Here is a 27,092-nt window from a genome sequence, read left to right as displayed (position 1 = left end):
TAATATCAGTACAGTTGTCAGAATTGGTGATATTGTTTTCTTTGACATCTGGCAAAGAAATGTTCATTGATACATCGGTTTCATTAATGGTAACAGACGATTCGTCAATGAATGACAATTCCATAATCAAACAAATTTGGTAAACACACCATAACAGCATTGGAAAAATGCTGTAACCTATTAGTAGAAATCATCAAAACTCCGTATCATTTCTGTTTTGATTTAGAAAAGATAAACATGCATTTTCTGATATTTTAAAGCAATGTTTTGACAATAAATGTTCACATATTTCTTCTATACACAAAATGTATTGCTTGTATGAAGGTTACGTAAACACAGGTAATCCTGACATATGTTTTCTACGGATCTTTTTTTTTAGCATGCAATATTGATACTGTATTAAATAGTACTTTAAAATACGCTATACATCACTATGTACTAAATTAAACACATGCATGTATGTACAGTACGTTAAAATTAATATTTGAGTGGTTTGAATAATTAAATATGAAAGTTACCGTATAGGAATAAACAATATTGTCTAAAAATCTACCGGAGCTCGTGCAAGAAACAAGCAACACGCCGTAACAAAATCATCAACACTCCACTCTGGCTTTAACCAAGTACCGATACAGTGCCGGGAGTGGTCTCAGCGTTACTGGTATACAAAATATGTATTTTGAGTTTTATTGCCCCTTGCAATTTCGAGAATTTGAAATATGACTAAATACAGCAAAATAACCTTTTACTCATATTTTTTTGCAGTAAAATTAACTTTTAATTTTTTTTACATAAGCAGCCTCAAAATTGCAATCAGTGAGAAATTATTAAGTTCAAGCCCTGTTGTTAGTTTGTGTACTGTCCGAAGTTAGTTTCTTTCAGATAATCTACCCCAGCAGCTTATAATTTGTAATTTTTATTTTTTTTCATTCATTCATTCATTCATTCATTAATTATTAATTTTTTGTTAGTACTGTAAGGGCAGTATTACGCTATTCATATGTCTAAGGAAAACGTACACAAAAGGGTTTGCTAGATTCATATACTCCCCCCACCCCCGTCTCCCCTGTTCAGAAAATGCACTGTTCGTACAGTATTTAGTATGGATTCCTCCTGTTCCAGATGGTTTGGTAATATGGATCAATCAAATACTTATTTACCGCCTATATACTTTTTTGCTGTGAAAATAGCCAGCTCTTGTTACCGGAGGCTATATACACGACTGCCGTATATATATAGTCACATCGTATATAAACACCGTCTAGTTCAGAGTATTCTTTTAAAATGTAACAATTCCTATCCCAAGTAATCTGTTATGGCATATTTAGCATAAAATGAAGTTTGTGATTCAGATGTTTAGAGGTTTTTTTGCATACGACTAACGATAAATTTACCTATAGATGCAAAGGCCTAACTAGTCGAGATTGTCGACGTTCAACATGCTTCTTTTACTAAAATAAACTAATATATAAGCTTATTATCATTCAGTACATGTTTTTATTAATTTTTAATAACTTATTTTCATTGTTATTTTTTTCTATTTACCCTATATCGCAGAGGACGGTCAAGCATTTTCGTTACATGAGCTTGGTAAATCATTTTTCACACTGCAGTTATTTGGGGGATGCCCATCACGTGACTCAAAATAATTCGTCACACCTCTGCTCTCCAAATAGCCATTATTTTTCTCTCTGAATTATGGACCGTACCCATAATTCAATTATTTTTATAAAATATCAATAATAAGTGTGATATGGTGGTCATATAGATGGTTCAATAAAGTACTTTTAGGTACAAATCAAATGTATATATTTGTCATATAATACTTTGTTGGGTCAATAATTAGGTCAACCATCCATGATTGAGCGCCTTTAATACCGGTATAATAGATCACAAACTCAGAATGGTTCTTGACAGTTTTGCTCAAAAGTTACTTATAAATATCTACACATATTTTGTTTTGGAGAGGGATAGGGGTAAAACCATCATCAGAAAAGGTCCCTCACAGCAATGAAATTGACACATGTTGACCAAAATTTGTTATAGTCTGTTCCAATAAAGTGCACAAATCACCTGTTTACTGACATCTTTCTTTTAATTTCAAGAGTAAACACCATCTTGTACATCAATGAGACCCAAAACAAGTAAATGCTAAATTAGGTAGACTATCATTAAATAGATATTTACAAAATATTTACTTGTCTGTTTCATATGTAAGAAATAATCGACGGAAATAATTTTTATTCTATTTCCGACAGTTCTCTTTTATAAGAAACATATTACTCTGTATAACAGTTACTTTTTAATATTACTGTATGCAAGATATACAGAAATCAACTATGATTTTCTAGTTCAAAAGTAATATCTTTGTTTTTCCAACTAAATAAATATAAGAATATTTAATTACTAGTTTGAGCAACATATATACCTGCAATTACCTTTAACACCATAGTGTGTACAACAAGGCAAGATTTTACCGTGTTATTTATTGTTTGTAGCTTATGTGACATGACAAGTAAATGCTGTGGTCACATTTATGGGGTCCAAATACACTGAAAACAACCACTGGGTCTGACTTTACTGGTCATAATCTGTAATAGTGGGGTGGTCTTAATACCGGATTAGTTTACTACAAAATAACACAGAAATATTCTGGTCTTTAAAATATTGGTCTTTATAGCGGGGAGTTTTACTGTAGTACACTGAGAAGCAAACATTTACAAATTAAATAATTAAAATAGTATTTTTGAACAGGTTTCTTTAAATTCTTTATGTGGCAATATTAAAACAATAAATGTACATAACTAAAGAATTATAACAAACTGTTCCAATTACAAATCTGCCAACATTCTTAAAATAATACATTTTATAACTAGAACTAATTCTTAATTTGTCAGTTTCAAAATAAATATTTTAACTTATAATTAAGTCTTCTGCTTTTTTCTAAATGAGCAATTAATAGTTTTAAAATAATTAAAAAATAATAATAAAAAGTGTTAAATTATAATTGTTTTTTGAAAATAAGCAAGAGAATATAAAAAATAATACCTTTTTAAAAAAAAAATGTAATATGCTTTTTACAAATTCTTCAATAATTCAGACTGGAATTACTTTTAATAATTATTACAAACCTAACTGAAAAAAAAATCAAATCAAAGATCAAATTTTGTTTTATTAATAATTATCAGAAACAGATTTAAAAAATGTCTTGGATTTAGACATTAAAATTATTTAAAATAAAAGGATGAGAAACAGGTTTGAACATGTTGTTCAAGTACATACACTAACAACAGTTAGTACAAGTAACATCTTCAACTTGACAGTAATAATCTGTACACACACACACACACAGCTTTTGCTCGAGATAAGCTCCGATAGCCTAACACGGCCCAAGACAGCCTCCCATCCTCTTTATCTTTACCTCACCTCTCGGACAATATACTGGCAATTTAATATCTATTTGTCTGATAACAGTAAATCTGTGGACAATGGTAAACTGCCCCTGTATTGGGTTTCGTATAATAGCTGTTAATCGGGTGTAATACCCGAAATTATTTCTCCGACAGCAAGTCCCGCACGTGATGGTTATTGTTCTGGCACGCACCCACATTACAGATTACAATGAGTGGGATTGTAGCTTAGTGATATATCCAATGTCAAACACTCTCTTATTTAAACAATGAGTTGGGGTGTCATTAAAGAATCGAATATTTTCTTTGATATGTTACAGTCTATATCATCTTGTTTCTTCCTCCTACAAAAATATTTTTTGTAAATAATTTCAGTTTGGTTTGAAGATGAAAAGTAAACGTGTTTGGAAAAAAGCTTAAAAATCAATAGCGTGTAGTAAATTCCAAACAATAAAAAAAGGCATCTGTATGTCACAACAGCCACATATTTGATACCTAATAGCTTCCAGTGAAAAACAAAATGTACCACAGTATCACTAATCAAACAAAGGTTTACAGTTTAAGTGTTTAGTGTGCTGAGGTGTCATTAAAGTTAAAATTTGTTTTGTTTAACAACACCACTACAGCACACTGATTTATTAATCAACGGTTATTAGATGTCAAACATTTGATATTTCTGATATAGTCTTAGAGGAAACCCGCTATATTTGTCCATCAGTAGCAAGGGATCTTTTATATCCACCATCCCACAGACAGGAGAGCACACACTACAGCCTTTGATATACCAGTCATGGTGCACTGGCAGGAATGACAAATAACCTAATGGACCCACAGACGGAGATCGATCCTAGACATACTACGCATCGGGTGAGTGCTTTACCACTGGGCTACATCTCAGCCCTACAACAGGTGAGTGCTTTACCACTTGGCTACATATCAGCCCTACAACAGGTGAGTGCTTTACCACTGGGCTACATCACAGCCCTACAACAGGTGAGTGCTTTACCACCGGGCTACATCTCAGCACTACAACAGGTGAGTGCTTTACCACCAGGCTACATATCAGCCCTACAACAGGTGAGTGCTTTACTACTGGGCTACATCTCAGCACTACAACAGGTGAGTGCTTTACCACCGGGCTACATCTCAGCACTACAACAGGTGAGTGCTTTACCACCGGGCTACATATCAGCCCTACAACAGGTGAGTGCTTTACCACCAGGCTACATCTCAGCCCTACAACAGGCGAGTGCTTTACCACCGGGCTACATCTCAGCCCTACAACAGGTGAGTGCTTTACCACCAGGCTACATCTCAGCCCTACAACAGGCGAGTGCTTTACCACCAGGCTACATCTCAGCAAGACAACAGGTGAGTGCTTTACCACCAGGCTACATCTCAGCAAGACAACAGGTGAGTGCTTTACCACCAGGCTACATCTCAGCAAGACAACAGGTGAGTGCTTTACCACCAGGCTACATCTCAGCACTACAACAGGCGAGTGCTTTACCACCAGGCTACATCTCAGCACTACAACAGGTGAGTGCTTTACCACCAGGCTACATCTCAGCAAGACAACAGGTGAGTGCTTTACCACTGGGCTACATCTCAGCCCTACAACAGGTCATGCTTTACCACTTGGCTACATCTCAGCCAGACAACAGGTGAGTGCTTTACTACTGGGCTACATCTCAGCCAGACAACAGGTGAGTGCTTTACTACCGGGCTACATATCAGCCCTACAACAGGTGAGTGCTTTACTACTGGGCTACATCTCAGCAAGACAACAGGTGAGTGCTTTACCACTTGGCTACATATCAGCCCTACAACAGGTGAGTGCTTTACCACTGGGCTACATCACAGCAAGACAACAGGTGAGTGCTTTACCACTCGGCTACATCTCAGCCCTACAACAGGTGAGTGCTTTACCACTGGGCTACATCTCAGCCCTACAACAGGTGAGTGCTTTACCACTTGGCTACATATCAGCCCTACAACAGGTGAGTGCTTTACCACTCGGCTACATATCAGCCCTACAACAGGTGAGTGCTTTACCACTGGGCTACATCTCAGCCCTACAACAGGTGAGTGCTTTACCACTCGGCTACATCTCAGCCCTACAACAGGTGAGTGCTTTACCACCGGGCTACATATCAGCCCTACAACAGGTGAGTGCTTTACCACCGGGCTACATCTCAGCCCTACAACAGGTGAGTGCTTTACCACCGGGCTACATATCAGCACTACAACAGGCGAGTGCTTTACTACTGGGCTACATCTCAGCCAGACAACAGGTGAGTGCTTTACCACTCGGCTACATCTCAGCCCTACAACAGGTGAGTGCTTTACCACCGGGCTACATCTCAGCCCTACAACAGGTGAGTGCTTTACCACCGGGCTTCAGGACAACAGGTGAGTGCTTACCACCAGGCTACATCAGCCCTACAACAGGTGAGTGCTTTACTACTGGGCTACATCTCAGCCAGACAACAGGTGAGTGCTTTACTACTGGGCTACATCTCAGCCAGACAACAGGTGAGTGCTTTACCACTTGGCTACATATCAGCCCTACAACAGGCGAGTGCTTTACCACTTGGCTACATATCAGCCCTACAACAGGTGAGTGCTTTACCACTTGGCTACATCTCAGCCCTACAACAGGTGAGTGCTTTACTACTGGGCTACATCTCAGCCAGACAACAGGTGAGTGCTTTACCACTGGGCTACATCACAGCCCTACAACAGGTGAGTGCTTTACCACTGGGCTACATCACAGCCCTACAACAGGTGAGTGCTTTACCACTGGGCTACATCACAGCCCTACAACAGGTGAGTGCTTTACCACTGGGCTACATCTCAGCCCTGTACAGGTAAAAAGTTGAAGATTTAAAAATAAACTCAGTTTGCCTTTATGATTCCAGATCTCCTCCAATCCCCATCAGGGTAGAAACATAGTTTTAATGCTCTGGGTAGGAGCCGGTACCGGGCTGCGAACCCTGTACCTACCAGTCTTATGTCCAATGGCTTAATCACACCACTGAGGCTGGTGCATTACAATTGTACCAACTTAATATAGACCAGTAAACGTATTTACCGATATATGGACACGTATTATGATTGAATCTGTTCTGTCCACCACTGATAAACTGGACATGTGTGTGGGGTTCAGGGTCTAATCTGGCTTCTGTTGTAATCAACAGCGAATCTCCAGCCACACTCACATGGTACAAAGTTTTCTTCTGTTAGCGCCTGTCATGGACACAATTCTCTGGCCAAGTCAGAGGATGTGCCCACAACAGGCATGCTTGAACAGTTCTCAGATGGAAGCATGCCAAAAATTACCCACACCCACACTGTTAGCAAATGGATGGAGTGGTCTCCCGTTGGCTACCAACATACAACATACAAAAGCTGACGATCATAATGTGCGGTACTGACTCCCACAAAGAGTGAGTTTTAACGACTCATTGGGTAGGTGTAAGACCACCAAACCCTCTTCTCTCTCGCTAACCAATAACGACTAACCCACTGTCCTCGACAGACAGCCCAGATAGCCGATATGTGTGCCCAGGACAGCGTGCTTGAACCTTAATTGGATATAAGCACGAAAATAAATTGAAATAAAATGAAATATGCTGAAAAAAAACACTCATGTAGTTTTGAACTGAGAAAAACCCCAAATGTGAAGGGTCTTGTGTAAATATTGCAGTAATAAATACAATGGATGGATGGATGTATGGATGGATGGATGGAAGGATGAAAGGATGGATGGATGGATGCATGCATGCATGGATGGATGGATGCATGGAAGGATGGATGGAAGGACGGATGGACGGATGGATGGTTAAATGAATGTCTGAAATGGATGGGTTAATATAATCGATGAATGGGATGGACAGATGGATGACAGACAGACAAATCGGTGACATCGTTACAGTTTCTCATGTGGAATCTGTGTCACTGTAATGTTTTTTTCACGATTTATGTTTGGACCAAAAGTGGACAGAATAGTAATTAAAGGCATACTGTCACAGACCACTGACCTATTTAATGGTCTGACAAAGTATTACCTGAACAAAAATTATTTGATTTGTCCCTAAATGTACTTTATTCAACCATCTTCATAACCACCATACTCCATTTATTAATGACATTTTGTAAAAATAAGTGAATTATGGCAAAAACTAAAATTGCTGAGAGGGTTGACATGGATTTCATTCTATCATAGTTCAGTTAAGGTGTTGCGATAGTTAGATGTGGTTTCCAACAATTAATGTAATTTTTATTTATTATCCATTTTAGATGACAAAGAGTTGTAATAACTAAACATCTTAAAGGTGCTACATCTTTGTTTCAAGTGCCATATTTCACTAGTTTTACTTTTATTTTATTACAAATCATTAAATATTAATATATTCTACACAAAATCTTTGATCAATAACTCAGGAATATGGACATTATTATTTGCTTGCACACCACATAAACAACTACAGTCCTGTCTGAATATGTAACATATCTTATGAGATCAACAACTCAACAAAATCTGGCAAATTGTCTGTCAGCAGCTAGATAAAATGAAACTTAAAAATTAGTTTTTTTGTTTAACGACACCACTAGAGCATTGATTTATTAATCATCGGCTACTGGATGTCAAACAATTGGTAACTTTTGATATAAAGTCTTAAAAGGGAAACCCACTATATTTATCCATTAGCAGCAAGGGATCTTTTATATGCACTATTCCACAAACAGGATAACACATACCATGGTGTGCTGGCGGGAATGAGAAATAGTCCAAATGAGACCACTGATAGGGATCAATCCCAAACTGACCTGGCATCAGGCGAGTGTTTTACCAGTGGAATACATTCCGTTTGCAGCTAGACAGGCTAGATAGGGCTGTCAGAGTTAGAGATGTGTGACACAGAAATTGCAAAAACCTGCAGAACATTATGGAGTGTTCGCCTCAACTGAACACACCCAATTCGGCCCGTCATCCATTAATCATTCTACAAATTAAAACAAAATTCTACTAGTCAATGAAATTATTTGGTTGTAATGTTTTATTGGCTTATAGTTGAAGGCATGTTTACATTTCATATCCAGAGACAGGCCCCGGGACGGACATGCTCGAAACTCTAGTGGTATATGCATGAGCATGTAAAAATTATTCGCACTCACACTCAAAGAAAAGTTAATAAACATGTTTTGCAGGTAGTAGTCATAATGCAACTTTGATATATAGCTCCTTTAAGAGACTAAATAACCAGTCTTAAAATGTGCTCCAATGATTATACACACATTTAGTTTTTTCATTTTCTAAGTACAGAAATATTAAAACCATCTTGAATGAATAGTGAGAATATTCAACACCATCCTAGAATCAAAAACAAACTTTACCTCCAGTTCTTTTTCACAGGGGAAGCAAAGCAGGGTGGTAAACTATTACTTACCGACAGCATAAAACCGCAAGCACCAATTGTAAAAACATGGGTATCCATCAATCTACCACGCCTATGTTTGTACCATCGTGTCCAGCATGAGTGAAATGCTGGACCACTGGGTGAAACAATAAAATGGAAGAGGGCAATGTACATGTGTTTATATGAGGGATGGAGTGAGGGTCTTAATTTGTGAACATTGAACATGGTGGCGACTCCCACTGTACTGGAGTCCGAGTAAAGTACAGAGGATGTCTTTCCTGATTAAACAAAGTCTAGGCCCATCAGGCCTGTGAACTTTGCTATTAGTAATCAGCGCTGGACACTAATTACTGGTGTAGCACACAGTGGTCATGAGAATCAAAGGAAAGTTTTGTTTACCAACTCCTTAGTGTATTCTTAAATTTCAGCTATTTAAGAAGGAAAGACCTTTGTTTGACACCCAATAGCAATGTATATTTTTGTGCTGGAAGTGTCATTAAATATTCATTCATTCATTCATTCATTCATTCATTCATTCTAAAAAGGAAATGAAAGGAAAGTTTGTTTACCGACACCTCAGTACATTTTAAAACTACAGTACAGCTATTTGAAAAGGAAAGTGTACATTTTAAAACTACAGTACAGCTATTTGGAAAGGAAAGTGTACATTTTAAAACTACAGTACAGCTATTTGGAAAGGAAAGGAATGTTTGTTTCATGACACCTCGGTACATTTTAAAACTACAGTACAGCTATTTGGAAAGGAAAGGAATGTTTGTTTCATGACACCTCGATACATTATAAAACTACAGTACAGCTATTTGAAAAGGAAAGGAATGTTTGTTTCATGACACCTCGGTACATTTTAAAACTACAGTACAGCTATTTGGAAAGGAAAGGAATGTTTGTTTCATGACACCTCAGTACATTTTAAAACTACAGTACAGCTATTTGGAAAGGAAAGGAATGTTTGTTTCATGACACCTCGATGTTTGTTTCATGACACCTCGGTACATTATAAAACTACAGTACAGCTATTTGAAAAGGAAAGGAATGTTTCTTTCATGACACCTAGGTACATTTTAAAACTACAGTACAGCTATTTGAAAAGGAAAGGAATGTTTGTTTCATGACACCTCAGTACATTTTAAAACTACAGTACATCTATTTGAAAAGGAAAGTGTACATTTTAAAACTACAGTACAGCTATTTGAAAAGGAAAGGAATGTTTGTTTCAAAACACCTCAGTACATTTTAAAACTACAGTACAGCTATTTGAAAAGGAAAGTGTACATTTTAAAACTACAGTACAGCTATTTGAAAAGGAAAGGAATGTTTGTTTCATGACACCTCGGTACATTTTAAAACTACAGTACATCTATATGAAAAGGAAAGGAATGTTTGTTTCATGACACCTCAGTACATTTTAAAACTACAGTACAGCTATTTGGAAAGGAAAGGAATGTTTGTTTCATAACACCTCGGTACATTTTAAAACTACAGTACAGCTATTTGAAAAGGAAAGGAATGTTTGTTTCATGACACCTCAGTACATTTTAAAACTACAGTACAGCTATTTGAAAAGGAAAGGAATGTTTGTTTCATGACACCTCAGTACATTTTAAAACTACAGTACATCTATTTGAAAAGGAAAGTGTACATTTTAAAACTACAGTACAGCTATTTGAAAAGGAAAGGAATGTTTGTTTCATGACACCTCGGTACATTATAAAACTACAGTACAGCTATTTGGAAAGGAAAGTGTACATTTTAAAACTACAGTACAGCTATTTGAAAAGGAAAGGAATGTTTTGTTTCATGACACCTCGGTACATTTTAAAACTACAGTACAGCTATTTGGAAAGGAAAGTGTACATTTTAAAACTACAGTACAGCTATTTGGAAAGGAAAGGAATGTTTGTTTCATGACACCTCGGTACATTTTAAAACTACAGTACAGCTATTTGAAAAGGAAAGGAATGTTTGTTTCATGACACCTCAGTACATTTTAAAACTACAGTACAGCTATTTGAAAAGGAAAGGAATGTTTGTTTACCGACACCTCAGTACATTTTAAAACTACAGTACAGCTATTTGGAAAGGAAAGTGTACATTTTAAAACTACAGTACATCTATTTGGAAAGGAAAGGAATGTTTGTTTCATGACACCTCGGTACATTTTAAAACTACAGTACAGCTATTTAAAAAGGAAAGGAATGTTTGTTTCATGACACCGGTAAAAAATAAACTAACACAATAATATGTAAGCAAATGTCCCCAAAAATATGCAGCTGACCAAAGAAAAAACACAAACAAAAAACCAAATTCATTATTATACATCCAAAACATGTGATGTTCAAGGGACTTTTGAGTTTGGGGAGATTTTAGGCACCCCCGTCACCCACCCCTTGGTTCCATGCTTGTACTCACCTGAAAGTGTCTGATTTGAGCTGTCACCTAGGCCACCATCTGAATCTGGAAGTAAAAAATTTAACATTTTAATCAAATTATTACGGTAATAGTTAGTTGATAATAGGTAATAGTAAACAAAGATCTAGGTGGGCTTGGGTGAGGTGCGGCTGGGGTGATGAATCTGCATCAGACAAGAGCATATCTATGCATTGTTGTATATATATATATATACACACATGTACTTGGCAAACCATTTAAATAAAGGGAGAGAGAACTATGTTATTGGATTCACACACATTCCCTCCCCCTCAAAGAACATGCATGAACATGATCCTAACTAGATCATTGCCCTAAAACAACTGCCACAACTGTACATCAGAGGGGGGTGAGGAAGGGAGGGGGAGAAGCAAGCAGACATGTCAGATCCTGGTGTACAATTATAACAATGGAAAAAACCCATAATTAGGATGCCCCTGCTATTGTTATATTTTACATTTATACATCAAAATAGAGCTGCGGTTTTTTTTCTCCAAATAAATGATTACAATGAAAGTCAAGTCAGTTTGTTTGGTTAACACCTGACAAACAGAACCCTAATACAGTCAAACCTCTCCTTAACAGTCACACAACAAAACATGGCTTTTATGAGCAAGTGCATTTAATACAGAGGTACATTGTAACATTTTCATACAAGTGTATACTATATAGCATATGTGCCCTTTAAAGACACCTGCTCCATTTTATACTGCAGGTCCGTTTTATACTGCAGGTACACTTTACATCGCAGAGCAGGTCCATTTTATATAAGTGGATAGTCTAAACTGGATTTATTGAGGTGGGGGTGCCAGCACTCTAGAAATTTAGTAGTCTCCTGATCACCCAATTATTTGCTGAGGCCAACTATGAACTTTACAAAGGTACTCCATTGACCAACCATTAATTTGAGAATAATGTGTAACAACTTATTTTAACTGGCCCTGCTGGCCACCATGTTTTTGAAGTTAAGTTTCAGCCTTGGAACAAAAACAAATTTGTTTTGTTCAACAAAAGCACTAGAGCACATTGGTTTATTAAGCATTAGACTACTGGTTGTCAAACACTTGGTAAGTTTTAACATTAAGTCTTACAGGAAACCCGCTACATTTCTCCATTAGCAGCATGGGATCTTTTATATGCACCTTCTGACAGACACAACAGCACATCTCACAGGCTTTGACATACCAGTTGTTGGGAACTGGTTGGCATGAGGGGAAGGAAGGAAATGTTTTATTTAACGATGCACTCAACAGATTTTATTTACGGTTATATGGCATCGGACATATGGTTAAGGACCATACACAGATACTGAGAGAGGAAACCTGCTATTGCCACTTCATGGGCTACTCTTTTCCAATTAGCAGCAAGGGATCTTTTATATGCACCATCCCACAGACAGGATAGCACATACCACGGTCTTTGATATACCAGTCATGGTGCACTGGCTGGAGCGAGAAATAGCCCAATGGGCCCACTGACAGGGATCAATCCCAGACCAACCGCACATCAAGCAAACGCTTTACTACTAGGCTACGTCCTGCCCCGGCATGAGGGGGGAAAAAACCGAAGAATGGGTCCACTGAGGTGATTCGATCCTACGACTTAAAGGCATACTGTCACGGATTTAAGGACCTTATTTCTCTAAAAATGGATAATAAATAAAAATTACATTAATTGTTGGAAACCACATCTAACTATCGCAACACCTTAACTGAACTATGATGGAGTGAAATCCATGTCAACCCTCTCGGCAATTTTAGTTTTTTAATTAAAGTTTTTACAGAAACATTGATTACAGAGATGCAGGGTGTGCATTTTATGGTGGCCAGGCGAGTGCAAACAACAACATTAAGTCAAAAACTTATCGTGAGTCGCCCACTCGGTGACCGAAATTGATTTTTGAAGTTACATGATTGTAATAACTTCTGGAAAGACTATCTTTACATACACATGCCAAAAATATATAGTCCTTATATGTTTTAACATAAAAATATTTCTTGGAGTTCGTTTATATATTATTAAAAGTATCAATGTTTCTTAACCAAACAATTTTACCATTATGAACATTCATTTACAAGAGAACTAATAAAACATGAAAATTGTTAGATATATTCATGTTCCAAATTTTTTATCTGTTAGCACTAGTTGTCGAGGACACCATTTGGTAATTTGTCTTTAATTACTTATAAGCATTTTTATAATTAAGCACAAAAAAGCAAACATGAAAAACATATATATGTTTTGATAAAACACTGAACAGTTTTGTTCTAAAAAGTTTTGGCTGTATTCTAATCCACTGAATGTTTCAACTACTGAAATGTGTGACTTTGCTAATATTTATGGCAATATTGCTACATATGTTAACATTTGAATGGTTGAAATAGTAATAAAAAGTTAGTTATTTGCATAACAACTACCTCTTTATAAATTCTGATAAACTTTAGAGCAGAGTTGCGTAAGCCCATTGGAACTGATCTAGTATGCCAAGTACAATACTTTTTTCTTTTTTCTTTTTTAAAAATAAATTTCGGACTACTAAAAAATTGCACAGGCAAGTCAAAGTGCTGACATGACTCGTCCGAATGGCAAGTCAAAGTGCTGACATGACTCGCCCGAATGGCAAGTCAAACTGCTGACATGACTCTCCCGAATGGCAAGTCAAAGTGCTGACATGACTCGCCCGAATGGCAAGTCAAAACAAAATCCCAAGTGCACACCCTGCTGCTTTGTACGTATGTATATTGATGAACAAATAAGGGAATACATGATATTTGAGCCCAAATTGAATTCACTACTAGAGTAATTATACCTCTGTAAAATACATAGTTGTAATGAGACTGAATGTCAGTAGTGTGGGACATAGTTGTAATGAGACTGAATGTCAGTAGTGTGGGACATAGTTGTAATGAGACTGAATGTCAGTAGTGTGGGACACAGTTGTAATGAGACTGAATGTCAGTAGTGTGGGACACAGTTGTAATGAGACTGAATGTCAGTAGTGTGGGACACAGTTGTAATGAGACTGAATGTCAGTAGTGTGGGACACAGTTGTAATGAGACTGAATGTCAGTAGTGTGGGACATAGTTGTAATGAGACTGAATGTCAGTAGTGTGGGACACAGTTGTAATGAGACTGAATGTCAGTAGTGTGGGGCTGACTGCCAGTAACACAGTTAACTTCTTCATACTGTGGCTGAAGTCAATGTTTACTCTTACCACTTGTGAATTGAAATATTCCATTATTTCTTTCCATCAGAATAGACGTGTGTGTGTGCGTGTGCGTGCACGTGTGTGTGTGTGTATTGATGTTTTGAATATGGCTTATATTGTAATATGCAGTTATAGCTTTAACCTTCGCAAAATGGAAACATTACTCGTCCTTGACCAAACTGAGCAACAGAGAGATATTTACCAAAACTAGAAAGCAGAAAGAACATGTCTCCACTCACTCACACACAATCATTAAATCACTCTTTCACTCACTCACTCACTCGCTCATCCATTCACTCACACTATGTCATATCAACAACAAAAAAGACCAAAATATCCTAACCCTCCTACCCCGACATTATTAATTTGTATCTACCAAACTTAGAAAAACTGGAATTTGATCATTTGTTTTAGACCTTTTAATTGTGCTGAAATAAACTTTACATGTACTTTAATTTTATATAAATTTAAATCATTCATCATATATCAGTCTATGACATTCAATTTAATACTGGTGTCAACATACTAGTAATTGGTAGTAATAAATTCTTAATCCAAATAGCTGTATAATATTTTGAGATACATGTGTATTTGGAGTATCAGTGGCCTGTTGCTCCTTGTCAATTTCCAGCCTAGGCATTATTTAGTTTTTATTGCCAGTATTGGCAATTAATTAATATATTTATTTTTCTACTATTCGATGTGTTTCTTTAAAAAAAAAAAAAAAAAAAAAAAAAAAAATATATATATATATATATATATATATATATATATATATATATATATATATATATATATTGTATTATATCACTGTATGGTTATTAAATGGACATACCCTAGTTTTTAAACACTAACGCATATTTTTGACTATTATAACCGTTTTTGATAACTTAAGTCATACTTTACATAGATTTTATGGTTTAGATTATCAATTTCCATACATTCGATGTGTGTTTGGTCATCCTGGTGTTTTTAATATCACAAAATGCATTTCTCATATTTTTAAAAACACACGTGCATCTGAGAAGTAACAATTATGGAGTCGAATTTTAGTCTATTTTTAGAGGGTATTTCACCATTTCAAAGTCACATACTAAATGTTTCACTCAGTTGTAACTTTATTCAAATGTGTTACAGGTTTGTAGATTAACTAAACTTAGTGTTAATTTTCACGGGTTGAAACTAGGGTATGTCCCTTTAACAAAAATATTATTTTAAATATTATTGCAGCATATCTTCTATATCAGGTGGGCATCACAACACAATGATATTACATGGCCACACGGGCCGAGAAATACGGTTGTTGAAATAGCCACAACCTACCCAGACAGTCGAGATTAGTGTTTTCCCATTCCAAACAGTAATCCATTAGGGCTCCCGGAATGTCATCGATCATTTTCGATGAAACCAAAAGAGTGTCCGATTCAGGTTTCTCACCATTATCCTGTTCAGGAACCATTAGTACTGAAATCCATTACCAGCCCTACACACACAGCAGATGTAATTATTCAGGTTTTTGGCAATTTGTTGTTAGCTATTAAATTTTGGCTCTTGTTTTTCTCCCTTAGCTAAAGAAAATTAAGTAGAACAGAGGCATATTAATTCTTAAATATAGCTTTGCAATGATGATATTATGAAAATATTTTAGAATCAGCCTCAATAGAAAATGAGAGAGATCATCAGGCTGGTAATTGCTGTCTGTCTGTCTGTCTGTCTGTCTGTCTGTCTGTCACCAAAGAGTAACAGCTTATTAGAATTAATTATCAGATTGGTTGTTTGGTAAATGTAACAAGATAATACCAAATTTGTATTTGGCAGCTTAAACTGTTTGAAGCCAGAGTAGGTTTCAAACCTGATAGCTGGTAACCTTGTACACATCAATCAACAAGATAAAACTATCAAAACAGTTACTAGCATAGGACTTCCAATCTGCTGAATCACAGCCAAGACCAAATCTGTTATCACCAACTGAGGCCAATTTTAAAAATAAAACTTCTTTATCCTCAAGTCACCAGATCTCTAGGGTACAGATGACCAATGGATGCTACAAAAAGGTGAGTGTATTAGATTTAACTGGGTCACATGCAGCTTGGTTTGGCATAAAATACACAATAGAAATAAATTTAGCAAATTGTAACTGATATTTTATAAGTATGTACATGCAGATGCGTTCACACACATTAACTTAAACCATGTTCATTGGTTGCATATACACCCTCACAGACCTGCACATAACAGTTCCAGCCAGTGCTCCACAATTGGTGTAACAAAGGTCATGGTATGTACTATCCTGTTTGTGGGATCCTGCATATAAAAGATCCCTTGTTGCCAATCACAGAGTTCACGAGTTTAACTACTTAATGGAAATAATGTAGATGCTCAGTGTTTGTCAAAGCTATATACCATCCTTTTCTCCACCAAACCATTTAAACAGATAAAAACGAAGGAAAGCTTGCTTAATAGTTTGTTTTATTTAACGACTCCATTACTGCGCATTTATTTATTAAAGACTGGCTTAGAGAAAAATCTGCAAAACTATTCAATTAGCAGCTGGGGATCTTATGCAATTTCCCACAGACAAGACAGCTCATACCACAGCCTTTGATATACCAGTCAAGGGGCAATGGTTGGGATGTGGTTAAAATTAAAAACCATTCCGAGAATGTGTCCACAGCTGGGTTCACTCCTGTGATTCAATGACCTCAAGTGTGTGTTGACCAACTGAGTTAGATCCAGACCCCTCCCTCATATCACTCGGTTATGTGAGTTAGATCCAGACACCTCCCTCATATCACTCAGTTATGCGAGTTAGATCCGGACCCCTCCCTCGTATCACTCGGTTATGTGAGTTAGATCCGGACCCCTCCCTCGTATCACTCTGTCGTGAGAGTTAGATCCGGACCCCTCCCTCGTATCACTCTGTCGTGAGAGTTAGATCCGGACCCCTCCCTCGTATCACTCTGTCGTGAGAGTTAGATCCGGACCCCTCCCTCGTATCACTCGGTTATGTGAGTTAGATCCGGACCCCTCCCTCGTATCACTCTGTCGTGAGAGTTAGATCCGGACCCCTCCCTCGTATCACTCTGTCGTGAGAGTTAGATCCGGACCCCTCCCTCGTATCACTCCGTCGTGCGAGTTAGATCCGGACCCCTCCCTCATATCACTCCGTCGTGCGAGTTAGATCCGGACCCCTCCCTCATATCACTCGGTTATGTGAGTTAGATCCAGACCCCTCCCTCGTATCACTCTGTTATGTGAGTTAGATCCGGACCCCTCCCTCATATCACTCGGTTATGTGAGTTAGATCCAGACCCCTCCCTCGTATCACTCTGTCGTGAGAGTTAGATCCGGACCCCTCCCTCGTATCACTCTGTCGTGAGAGTTAGATCCGGACCCCTCCCTCGTATCACTCGGTTATGTGAGTTAGATCCGGACCCCTCCCTCGTATCACTCTGTCGTGAGAGTTAGATCCGGACCCCTCCCTCATATCACTCGGTTATGTGAGTTAGATCCGGACCCCTCCCTCGCATCACTCTGTCGTGAGAGTTAGATCCGGACCCCTCCCTCGTATCACTCTGTCGTGAGAGTTAGATCCGGACCCCTCCCTCGTATCACTCGGTTATGTGAGTTAGATCCGGACCCCTCCCTCGTATCACTCGGTTATGTGAGTTAGATCCGGACCCCTCCCTCGTATCACTCTGTCGTGAGAGTTAGATCCAGACCCCTCCCTCAAATCACTCGGTTATGTGAGTTAGATCCGGACCCCTCCCTCGTATCACTCTGTCGTGAGAGTTAGATCCAGACCCCTCCCTCATATCACTCAGTTATGCGAGTTAGATCCGGACCCCTCCCTCATATCACTCGGTTATGTGAGTTAGATCCGGACCCCTCCCTCGTATCACTCTGTCGTGAGAGTTAGATCCAGACCCCTCCCTCATATCACTCGGTTATGTGAGTTAGATCCGGACCCCTCCCTCGTATCACTCTGTTATGCGAGTTAGATCCGGACCCCTCCCTCGTATCACTCTGTCGTGAGAGTTAGATCCAGACCCCTCCCTCATATCACTCGGTTATGTGAGTTAGATCCAAACCCCTCCCTCGTATCACTCGGTTATATGAGTTAGATCCGGACCCCTCCCTCGTATCACTCGGTTACGTGAGTTAGATCCGGACCCCTCCCTCATTCGTATCACTCTGTCGTGTGAGTTAGATCCGGACCCCTCCCTCATATCACTCGGTTATGTGAGTTAGATCCGGACCCCTCCCTCGTATCACTCTGTCGTGAGAGTTAGATCCGGACCCCTCCCTCTTATCACTCTGTTATATGAGTTAGATCCGGACCCCTCCCTCGTATCACTCTGTTATATGCGAGTTAGATCCGGACCCCTCCCTCGTATCACTCTATTATATGAGTTAGATCCAGACCCCTCCCTCGTATCACTCTGTAGTGAGAGTTGGATCCAGACCCCTCCCTCGTATCACTCTGTCGTGAGAGTTAGATCCGGACACCTGCCTCGTATCACTCGGTTATGTGAGTTAGATCCGGACCCCTCCCTCGTATCACTCGGTTATATGAGTTAGATCCAGACCCCTCCCTCATATCACTCTGTTATATGAGTTAGATCCGGACTCCTCCCTCATATCACTCTGTTATATGAGTTGGATCCGGACCCCTCCCTCATATCACTCTGTTATCTGAGTTGGATCCGGACCCCTCCCTCGTATCACTCAGTCATGCGAGTTAGATCCGGACCCCTCCCTCGTATCACTCTGTCGTGAGAGTTAGATCCGGACCCCTCCCTCGTATCACTCTGTCGTGAGAGTTAGATCCGGACCCCTCCCTCGTATCACTCCGTCGTGCGAGTTAGATCCGGACCCCTCCCTCATATCACTCCGTCGTGCGAGTTAGATCCGGACCCCTCCCTCATATCACTCGGTTATGTGAGTTAGATCCAGACCCCTCCCTCGTATCACTCTGTCGTGAGAGTTAGATCCGGACCCCTCCCTCGTATCACTCTGTCGTGAGAGTTAGATCCGGACCCCTCCCTCGTATCACTCGGTTATGTGAGTTAGATCCGGACCCCTCCCTCGTATCACTCTGTCGTGAGAGTTAGATCCGGACCCCTCCCTCGTATCACTCTGTCGTGAGAGTTAGATCCGGACCCCTCCCTCGTATCACTCTGTCGTGAGAGTTAGATCCGGACCCCTCCCTCGTATCACTCTGTCGTGAGAGTTAGATCCGGACCCCTCCCTCATATCACTCGGTTATGTGAGTTAGATCCGGACCCCTCCCTCGCACTCTGTCGTGAGAGTTAGATCCGGACCCCTCCCTCGTATCACTCTGTCGTGAGAGTTAGATCCGGACCCCTCCCTCGTATCACTCGGTTATGTGAGTTAGATCCGGACCCCTCCCTCGTATCACTCGGTTATGTGAGTTAGATCCGGACCCCTCCCTCGTATCACTCTGTCGTGAGAGTTAGATCCAGACCCCTCCCTCATATCACTCGGTTATGTGAGTTAGATCCGGACCCCTCCCTCGTATCACTCTGTCGTGAGAGTTAGATCCAGACCCCTCCCTCATATCACTCAGTTATGCGAGTTAGATCCGGACCCCTCCCTCATATCACTCGGTTATGTGAGTTAGATCCGGACCCCTCCCTCGTATCACTCTGTCGTGAGAGTTAGATCCAGACCCCTCCCTCATATCACTCGGTTATGTGAGTTAGATCCGGACCCCTCCCTCGTATCACTCTGTTATGCGAGTTAGATCCGGACCCCTCCCTCGTATCACTCTGTCGTGAGAGTTAGATCCGGACCCCTCCCTCGTATCACTCGGTTACGTGAGTTAGATCCGGACCCCTCCCTCGTTCGTATCACTCTGTCGTGTGAGTTAGATCCGGACCCCTCCCTCATATCACTCGGTTATGTGAGTTAGATCCGGACCCCTCCCTCGTATCACTCTGTCGTGAGAGTTAGATCCGGACCCCTCCCTCTTATCACTCTGTTATATGAGTTAGATCCGGACCCCTCCCTCGTATCACTCTGTTATATGCGAGTTAGATCCGGACCCCTCCCTCGTATCACTCTATTATATGAGTTAGATCCAGACCCCTCCCTCGTATCACTCTGTAGTGAGAGTTGGATCCAGACCCCTCCCTCGTATCACTCTGTCGTGAGAGTTAGATCCGGACACCTGCCTCGTATCACTCGGTTATGTGAGTTAGATCCGGACCCCTCCCTCGTATCACTCGGTTATATGAGTTAGATCCAGACCCCTCCCTCATATCACTCTGTTATATGAGTTAGATCCGGACTCCTCCCTCATATCACTCTGTTATATGAGTTGGATCCGGACCCCTCCCTCATATCACTCTGTTATCCGAGTTGGATCCGGACCCCTCCCTCGTATCACTCAGTCATGCGAGTTAGATCTGGACCCCTCCCTCGTATCACTCCGCCATGCGAGTTAGATCCGGACCCCTCCCTCGTATCACTCCGTCATGCGAGTTAGATCCGGACCCCTCCCTCGTATCACTCCGTCATGCGAGTTAGATCCGGACCCCTCCCTCGTATCACTCCGTCATGCGAGTTAGATCCGGACCCCTCCCTCGTATCACTCCGTCATGCGAGTTAGATCCGGACCCCTCCCTCATATCACTCGGTTATGTGAATATGCATTTCTATAGTGAAACCTGTCTAAAGGCTCATAAACTGGATAAAAAAGCTAGAAAAATAATTAGTTTCAATGAAAGCATCTAGTTTGGATGTGTGCATCTACAAAACGCATGCAGTTAGCCACAATGAAATAATCACATATGATGTATATATACCCAAAAGGCAAGCTGCAGGGTCAACAGTCAGACAGTTCGCATGCGACATCTAGATCACGCAGGAGAACTAATATTTATCAGATTTAGACAAGATTCGGTTTTCAGAGGGTAGCGTTTTAGAATTTTTTAAATTCTGGACATTTAAACTTGGCCAGTTTGACAGGGTTCTGGTTTGTTCAGGGTCCGGTTTAGACAGGTTTCGCTGTACAGTTGTTTGAAATATGCTGAAGTGTTGTTGAACCAATATTCCTTTCCTTTCTATCACTAAGCTACATCCTGTTAGAATCTGAACACGGCTTCCTACTGTTGAAAGACAACAAACGGCCAGTGTTTTGATGTACAGGAGACAAAAGGTGAAGTGAAACTGCGACATTACATCAGCTGTGAGTGACTCAGATGCACACGGTGCTGTGACTAACTGACCGACTTAAATACTCGTCTAATTCACCCTGTCACGAGTCAACTTGGTGCTGAAAAACAGCAAGTTCTGCAAATAAACACTACCAACCATACTATGTTCACTCCCTATCAGTGTCGGTTCTTAATTATCTAAGACTGGCCTGAACAGCGTAATTGTTAAGCCATCAGACTTGAAACAGGGTTTGCCTCCTGGCACCGGCTCCCATGCAGAGCAAGTTTAATTATTCAATGGGTAGATGAAAGGCCACTGTACCGACTTTTCCTTCATTAACCACTAACTCACTGTCTTAGACAGACACAAGTGCTGCACATAAACACTACCAACCATACTACTACCTTATTGGTGTTGTATCTTAATTATTCAAGACATGCCTCAATGGTGTAGTGGTTAACTTAAGCCATCAAACTTGAGGCTGGTAGGTACAGGGTTCATCTCCCAGTACCGGCTCCCACCCAGAGTAAGTGTAATGACTCCATGAATAGGTGTAAGACCATTGTACAGACGTCTCTCTCACTAACCACTAACCCACTGTCCAGAACAGACACAAGTGTAATGACTCCATGAATAGGTGTAAGACCATTGTACAGACGTCTCTCTCACTAACCACTAACCCACTGTCCAGAACAGACACAAGTGTAATGACTCCATGAATAGGTGTAAGACCATTGTACAGACGTCTCTCTCACTAACCACTAACCCACTGTCCAGAACAGACACAAGTGTAATGACTCCATGAATAGGTGTAAGACCATTGTACAGACGTCTCTCTCACTAACCACTAACCCACTGTCCAGAACAGACACAAGTGTAATGACTCCATGAATAGGTGTAAGACCATTGTACAGACGTCTCTCTCACTAACCACTAACCCACTGTCCAGAACAGACACAAGTGTAATGACTCCATGAATAGGTGTAAGACCATTGTACAGACGTCTCTCTCACTAACCACTAACCCACTGTCCAGAACAGACACAAGTGTAATGACTCCATGAATAGGTGTAAGACCATTGTACAGACGTCTCTGTCACTAACCACTAACCCACTGTCCAGAACAGACACAAGTGTAATGACTCCATGAATAGGTGTAAGACCATTGTACAGACGTCTCTGTCACTAACCACTAACCCACTGTCCAGAACAGACACAAGTGTAATGACTCCATGAATAGGTGTAAGACCATTGTACAGACGTCTCTGTCACTAACCACTAACCCACTGTCCAGAACAGACACAAGTGTAATGACTCCATGAATAGGTGTAAGACCATTGTACAGACGTCTCTGTCACTAACCACTAACCCACTGTCCAGAACAGACACAAGTGTAATGACTCCATGAATAGGTGTAAGACCATTGTACAGACGTCTCTCTCACTAACCACTAACCCACTGTCCAGAACAGACACAAGTGTAATGACTCCATGAATAGGTGTAAGACCATTGTACAGACGTCTCTCTCACTAACCACTAACCCACTGTCCAGAACAGACACAAGTGTAATGACTCCATGAATAGGTGTAAGACCATTGTACAGACGTCTCTCTCACTAACCACTAACCCACTGTCCAGAACAGACACAAGTGTAATGACTCCATGAATAGGTGTAAGACCATTGTACAGACGTCTCTCTCACTAACCACTAACCCACTGTCCAGAACAGACACAAGTGTAATGACTCCATGAATAGGTGTAAGACCATTGTACAGACGTCTCTCTCACTAACCACTAACCCACTGTCCAGAACAGACACAAGTGTAATGACTCCATGAATAGGTGTAAGACCATTGTACAGACGTCTCTCTCACTAACCACTAACCCACTGTCCAGAACAGACACAAGTGTAATGACTCCATGAATAGGTGTAAGACCATTGTACAGACGTCTCTCTCACTAACCACTAACCCACTGTCCAGAACAGACACAAGTGTAATGACTCCATGAATAGGTGTAAGACCATTGTACAGACGTCTCTCTCACTAACCACTAACCCACTGTCCAGAACAGACACAAGTGCTACAAATAAACAACACCAATGTATGTTCACACCCTGTTTGTATAGTTTCTCAATTATCCAATACCAGCCTCAATGGTGTAGTGGTTAAGCCATCAGACCTGAGGCTGGTAGGTACTGGGTTCATCTCCCAGTACCGGTTCCCATGCAGAGCAAGTTTAATTATTCAATGGCCACTGTACCAACTTCCCTCTCACTAACCACTAACAGCTAACCATTAACTTACTGTGTTAGACAGACAGACACAAGTGCTGCAGATAAACACTACCAATCATACTACACTACGTTTACACATTATGTGTCGTTTCACAATAAAATCCAATTCATTTTTCTTTCTTTTTTCTGCATGTACAGTCTACCACAAACTTCAAACCCATAATAAGTCATTTTGCAGTTTCTTTCATTTATAACATTTCAAAGTTTACATACCTTATTACTACATGGACAAAATAATTTCAATAGACAAGACTACACATGACATAACAAGACCTTTTATACAGAACTTTGCAGATGATCTTGGAAAAATAATAAGTCAATAGATATCGGGGCCATTCAACAGTTATTTAATAATGTTGATGGATGGCAATTATTGGATATGTTACAAATTGTGTACTGTGTGTCTTTGTGCAGTTTTCGATGTTGTATATTGAAAGTGCATGCAATGACCAGTGCTAGCTTGTTAAAGGGCAGACAAATTTACATGTTTAGAGTATGATTTATATCCACACAAAAAAGAACACCTTATAAGTATCTATTCTTGTCCAAATCACATGACAATAACAGGGATATTACAAAATATGATGGGGGATTTTATCCTCCATTTAAGTGTTGAACAAGCCACTGGAGAAAATTAGATAAAATATCTACATGACTGTACACATGTAAAAAATCTGCCAACAACAAATAATATTATTTATTATGTAACATTTAGTGAAATATTTTAAAATATCGGTAAAATAAAAGTGCTATCAGTCACTCAGTGATGACAACACAGTTTAGAGTGAACATTTCACTATTTCACTCTGAAATGTGTTATCATCATTGTAGAAAGTGTTATCAGTCACTCAGTGATGACAACACAGTTTAGAGTGAACATTTCACTATTTCACTCTGAAATGTGTCATCATCATTGTAGAAAGTGTTATCAGTCACACAGTGACGATATCACATCTTAGAGTGAACATTTCACTATTTCACTCTGAAATGTGTTATCATCATTGTAGAAAGTGTTATCTTCGCTGTAAGAAAGCCGGAACCTTTTTGCTGCTGGCATTTTAAAAATAAAGGTAAATTGTCAAAAGTTATATAATAAATAGAAAATTTCATGTTCTTTGTCAAATATGATTTATATCTCATCTCGTGAAGTTTGCAATCATATCACGCTCATCGTGCAAGTGGCCAATGTGGTAGAAGTGGGTTGTTGATCTTACTGTAGATCTTTTTTTCTTTTTTTAACGACACCACTAGAGCACATTGATTTCTTAATCATCGACTATTGGATGTAAAAAATGTGGTAATTTTGACATTTAGAGAGGAAACCTACATTTTTCTATTAGTAGCAAGGGATCTTTTATATATATCATTCCAGACAAGATAGCACATACCATGGCATTTAATATACTAGTCATGGTGCACTGGGTGGAACGAGAAATAGCCCAATGGGTCCACCAATAGGAATCGATCCTAGAACAACCATGCATCAAGCGAGCACTTTACCAAATCAAGTGTGAAAATAACAATATGCATGTACATGTATATCTGACACCAAAATAACAAATTAGCTGAGTTACATTAAACAAATATTCCATTTCTTGTCGACATCAATTGTGACACGAGATCTTCCATGAACAAACAAGAAAATGTAATATTTTTAAGATCCGCTGCGCATCCTGTTTTGACTGTTGATTCCACACGAGACTCTCTTGACAAACACTTCAAGATGGATATCTCTGTCAACCCAACACTCACTTGAATCCGCTAATATCATCTTTCAGTATCACACAAGCATGTGACAACACTCAAAAAGCGCCAAGTGAAGTCATATTAACGACAAGTTTTTAGATGTTCTTAAAAACAAAGAAGAAAAACATATTAAAGAGACTGTCCCAAGTTTTCTGCCATTGTAGGATGTTTCTTACAACTGGAAACTTAACAAGCGTTAACAGCTAATTACAATGTATCGGTACTCAGATACAGCGAGAGTGGACTGTTGATGATTTTTGTTTTGGCATGTTGCTTGTTTCTTGCACGAGCTCCGGGAGATTGTTAGACAATATTGTTTATTCTTATACAGTAACTTTCATATTTAATTATTCAAACCACTCAGATATTAAGTTTAACGTACTGTACATATATGCACGTGTTTAGTGCATAGCGATGTATAGCGTAGTTTAAAGTACTATTTAATACAGTGTCATGCAATACTGCATGCTAAAAAAAAGATCCATAGAAAAATATGTCAGGACTACCTATGTTTACAGTCACTTTCATACAAGCAATACATTTTGTGATGACTAGAAACACATTGAATATACAGACACTGTTATTCTAAACAAGAAAATATATTTAATATGTAAGTTTAATCGTAGAAATATTTTATTAGTCGGAAACATCTTACAATGCAGCAAACTCAGGAATGTCCCTTTAACAACTGAAAACATGATATAACATCAACAACAAAATCAAAGGTTAGTGGAGTATTAAGAAAAAAAAAAGTGATCTTTGTACTTATGTAAGTCCAGTTGGCAGTAATTTGAAACGACATGTCAAGCCTAAGCATGACAAGAAAAAATTCACCTGTGACAAATGTTCGAGAATATATTCCAGTAAATTTGATTTAAAGCAGCATGCTACTTTCTTGCACGGTGATGCCAAACTGCTATGTGAGGTGTGTTCCAAGGTCTATAAAACTCGACAAGGACTTTCTATACACAAAAAGCGTCACCATGCTAAGACATACAAGTATTCGTGTACATATTGTGATAAGACATACTGTGATAAGTCACTTTATTTCAGCCATTTGAATAACCATAGCAGAAACAAGCCTTACAACTGCCCAAAATGCTAAAAATCTTTTGCATATGTTTCAAGTATGCAAAAACACACCATGTATTGGTGATAACCCTGAAAAATATGCATGCCAAGAATGCAGATCAAAACCCAAAACATCAGCGTCCCTGCAAGATCACATGGTTGGTAAATAAACACGGTGATATGGACTGTGTGCATGTGGTAAAACATTCAAATGGCGTCCATCGTTTGCACGACTCACGTAGATGTGTAAAATTGGCCAAATGAAACTTGTTGTTTAAAACCTTATATGGCAAAGAAACTATGCACG

General features: G+C 39.4%; 1 protein-coding gene across 1 annotated transcript in view; it reads right to left on the bottom strand.

Annotated features, from left to right (window-relative positions):
• Nucleotides 1-27,092, bottom strand: part of LOC121388769 (hepatocyte nuclear factor 4-gamma-like) — a 107,393-nt gene that overhangs the window by 32,059 nt on the left and 48,242 nt on the right. The window contains exon 2 of the mRNA XM_041520264.1: nt 11,264-11,308. Within this exon, the coding sequence (XP_041376198.1) occupies nt 11,264-11,308 (45 nt within the window). The remainder of the gene's footprint in view (nt 1-11,263; nt 11,309-27,092) is intronic.

Source organism: Gigantopelta aegis, chromosome 14, assembly GCF_016097555.1.
Source record: "Gigantopelta aegis isolate Gae_Host chromosome 14, Gae_host_genome, whole genome shotgun sequence".
Lineage (NCBI taxonomy): Eukaryota > Metazoa > Mollusca > Gastropoda > Neomphalida > Peltospiridae > Gigantopelta > Gigantopelta aegis.
Note: the sequence above shows the minus strand (reverse complement) of the source record. Positions and strands in the feature narration are given on the sequence as shown.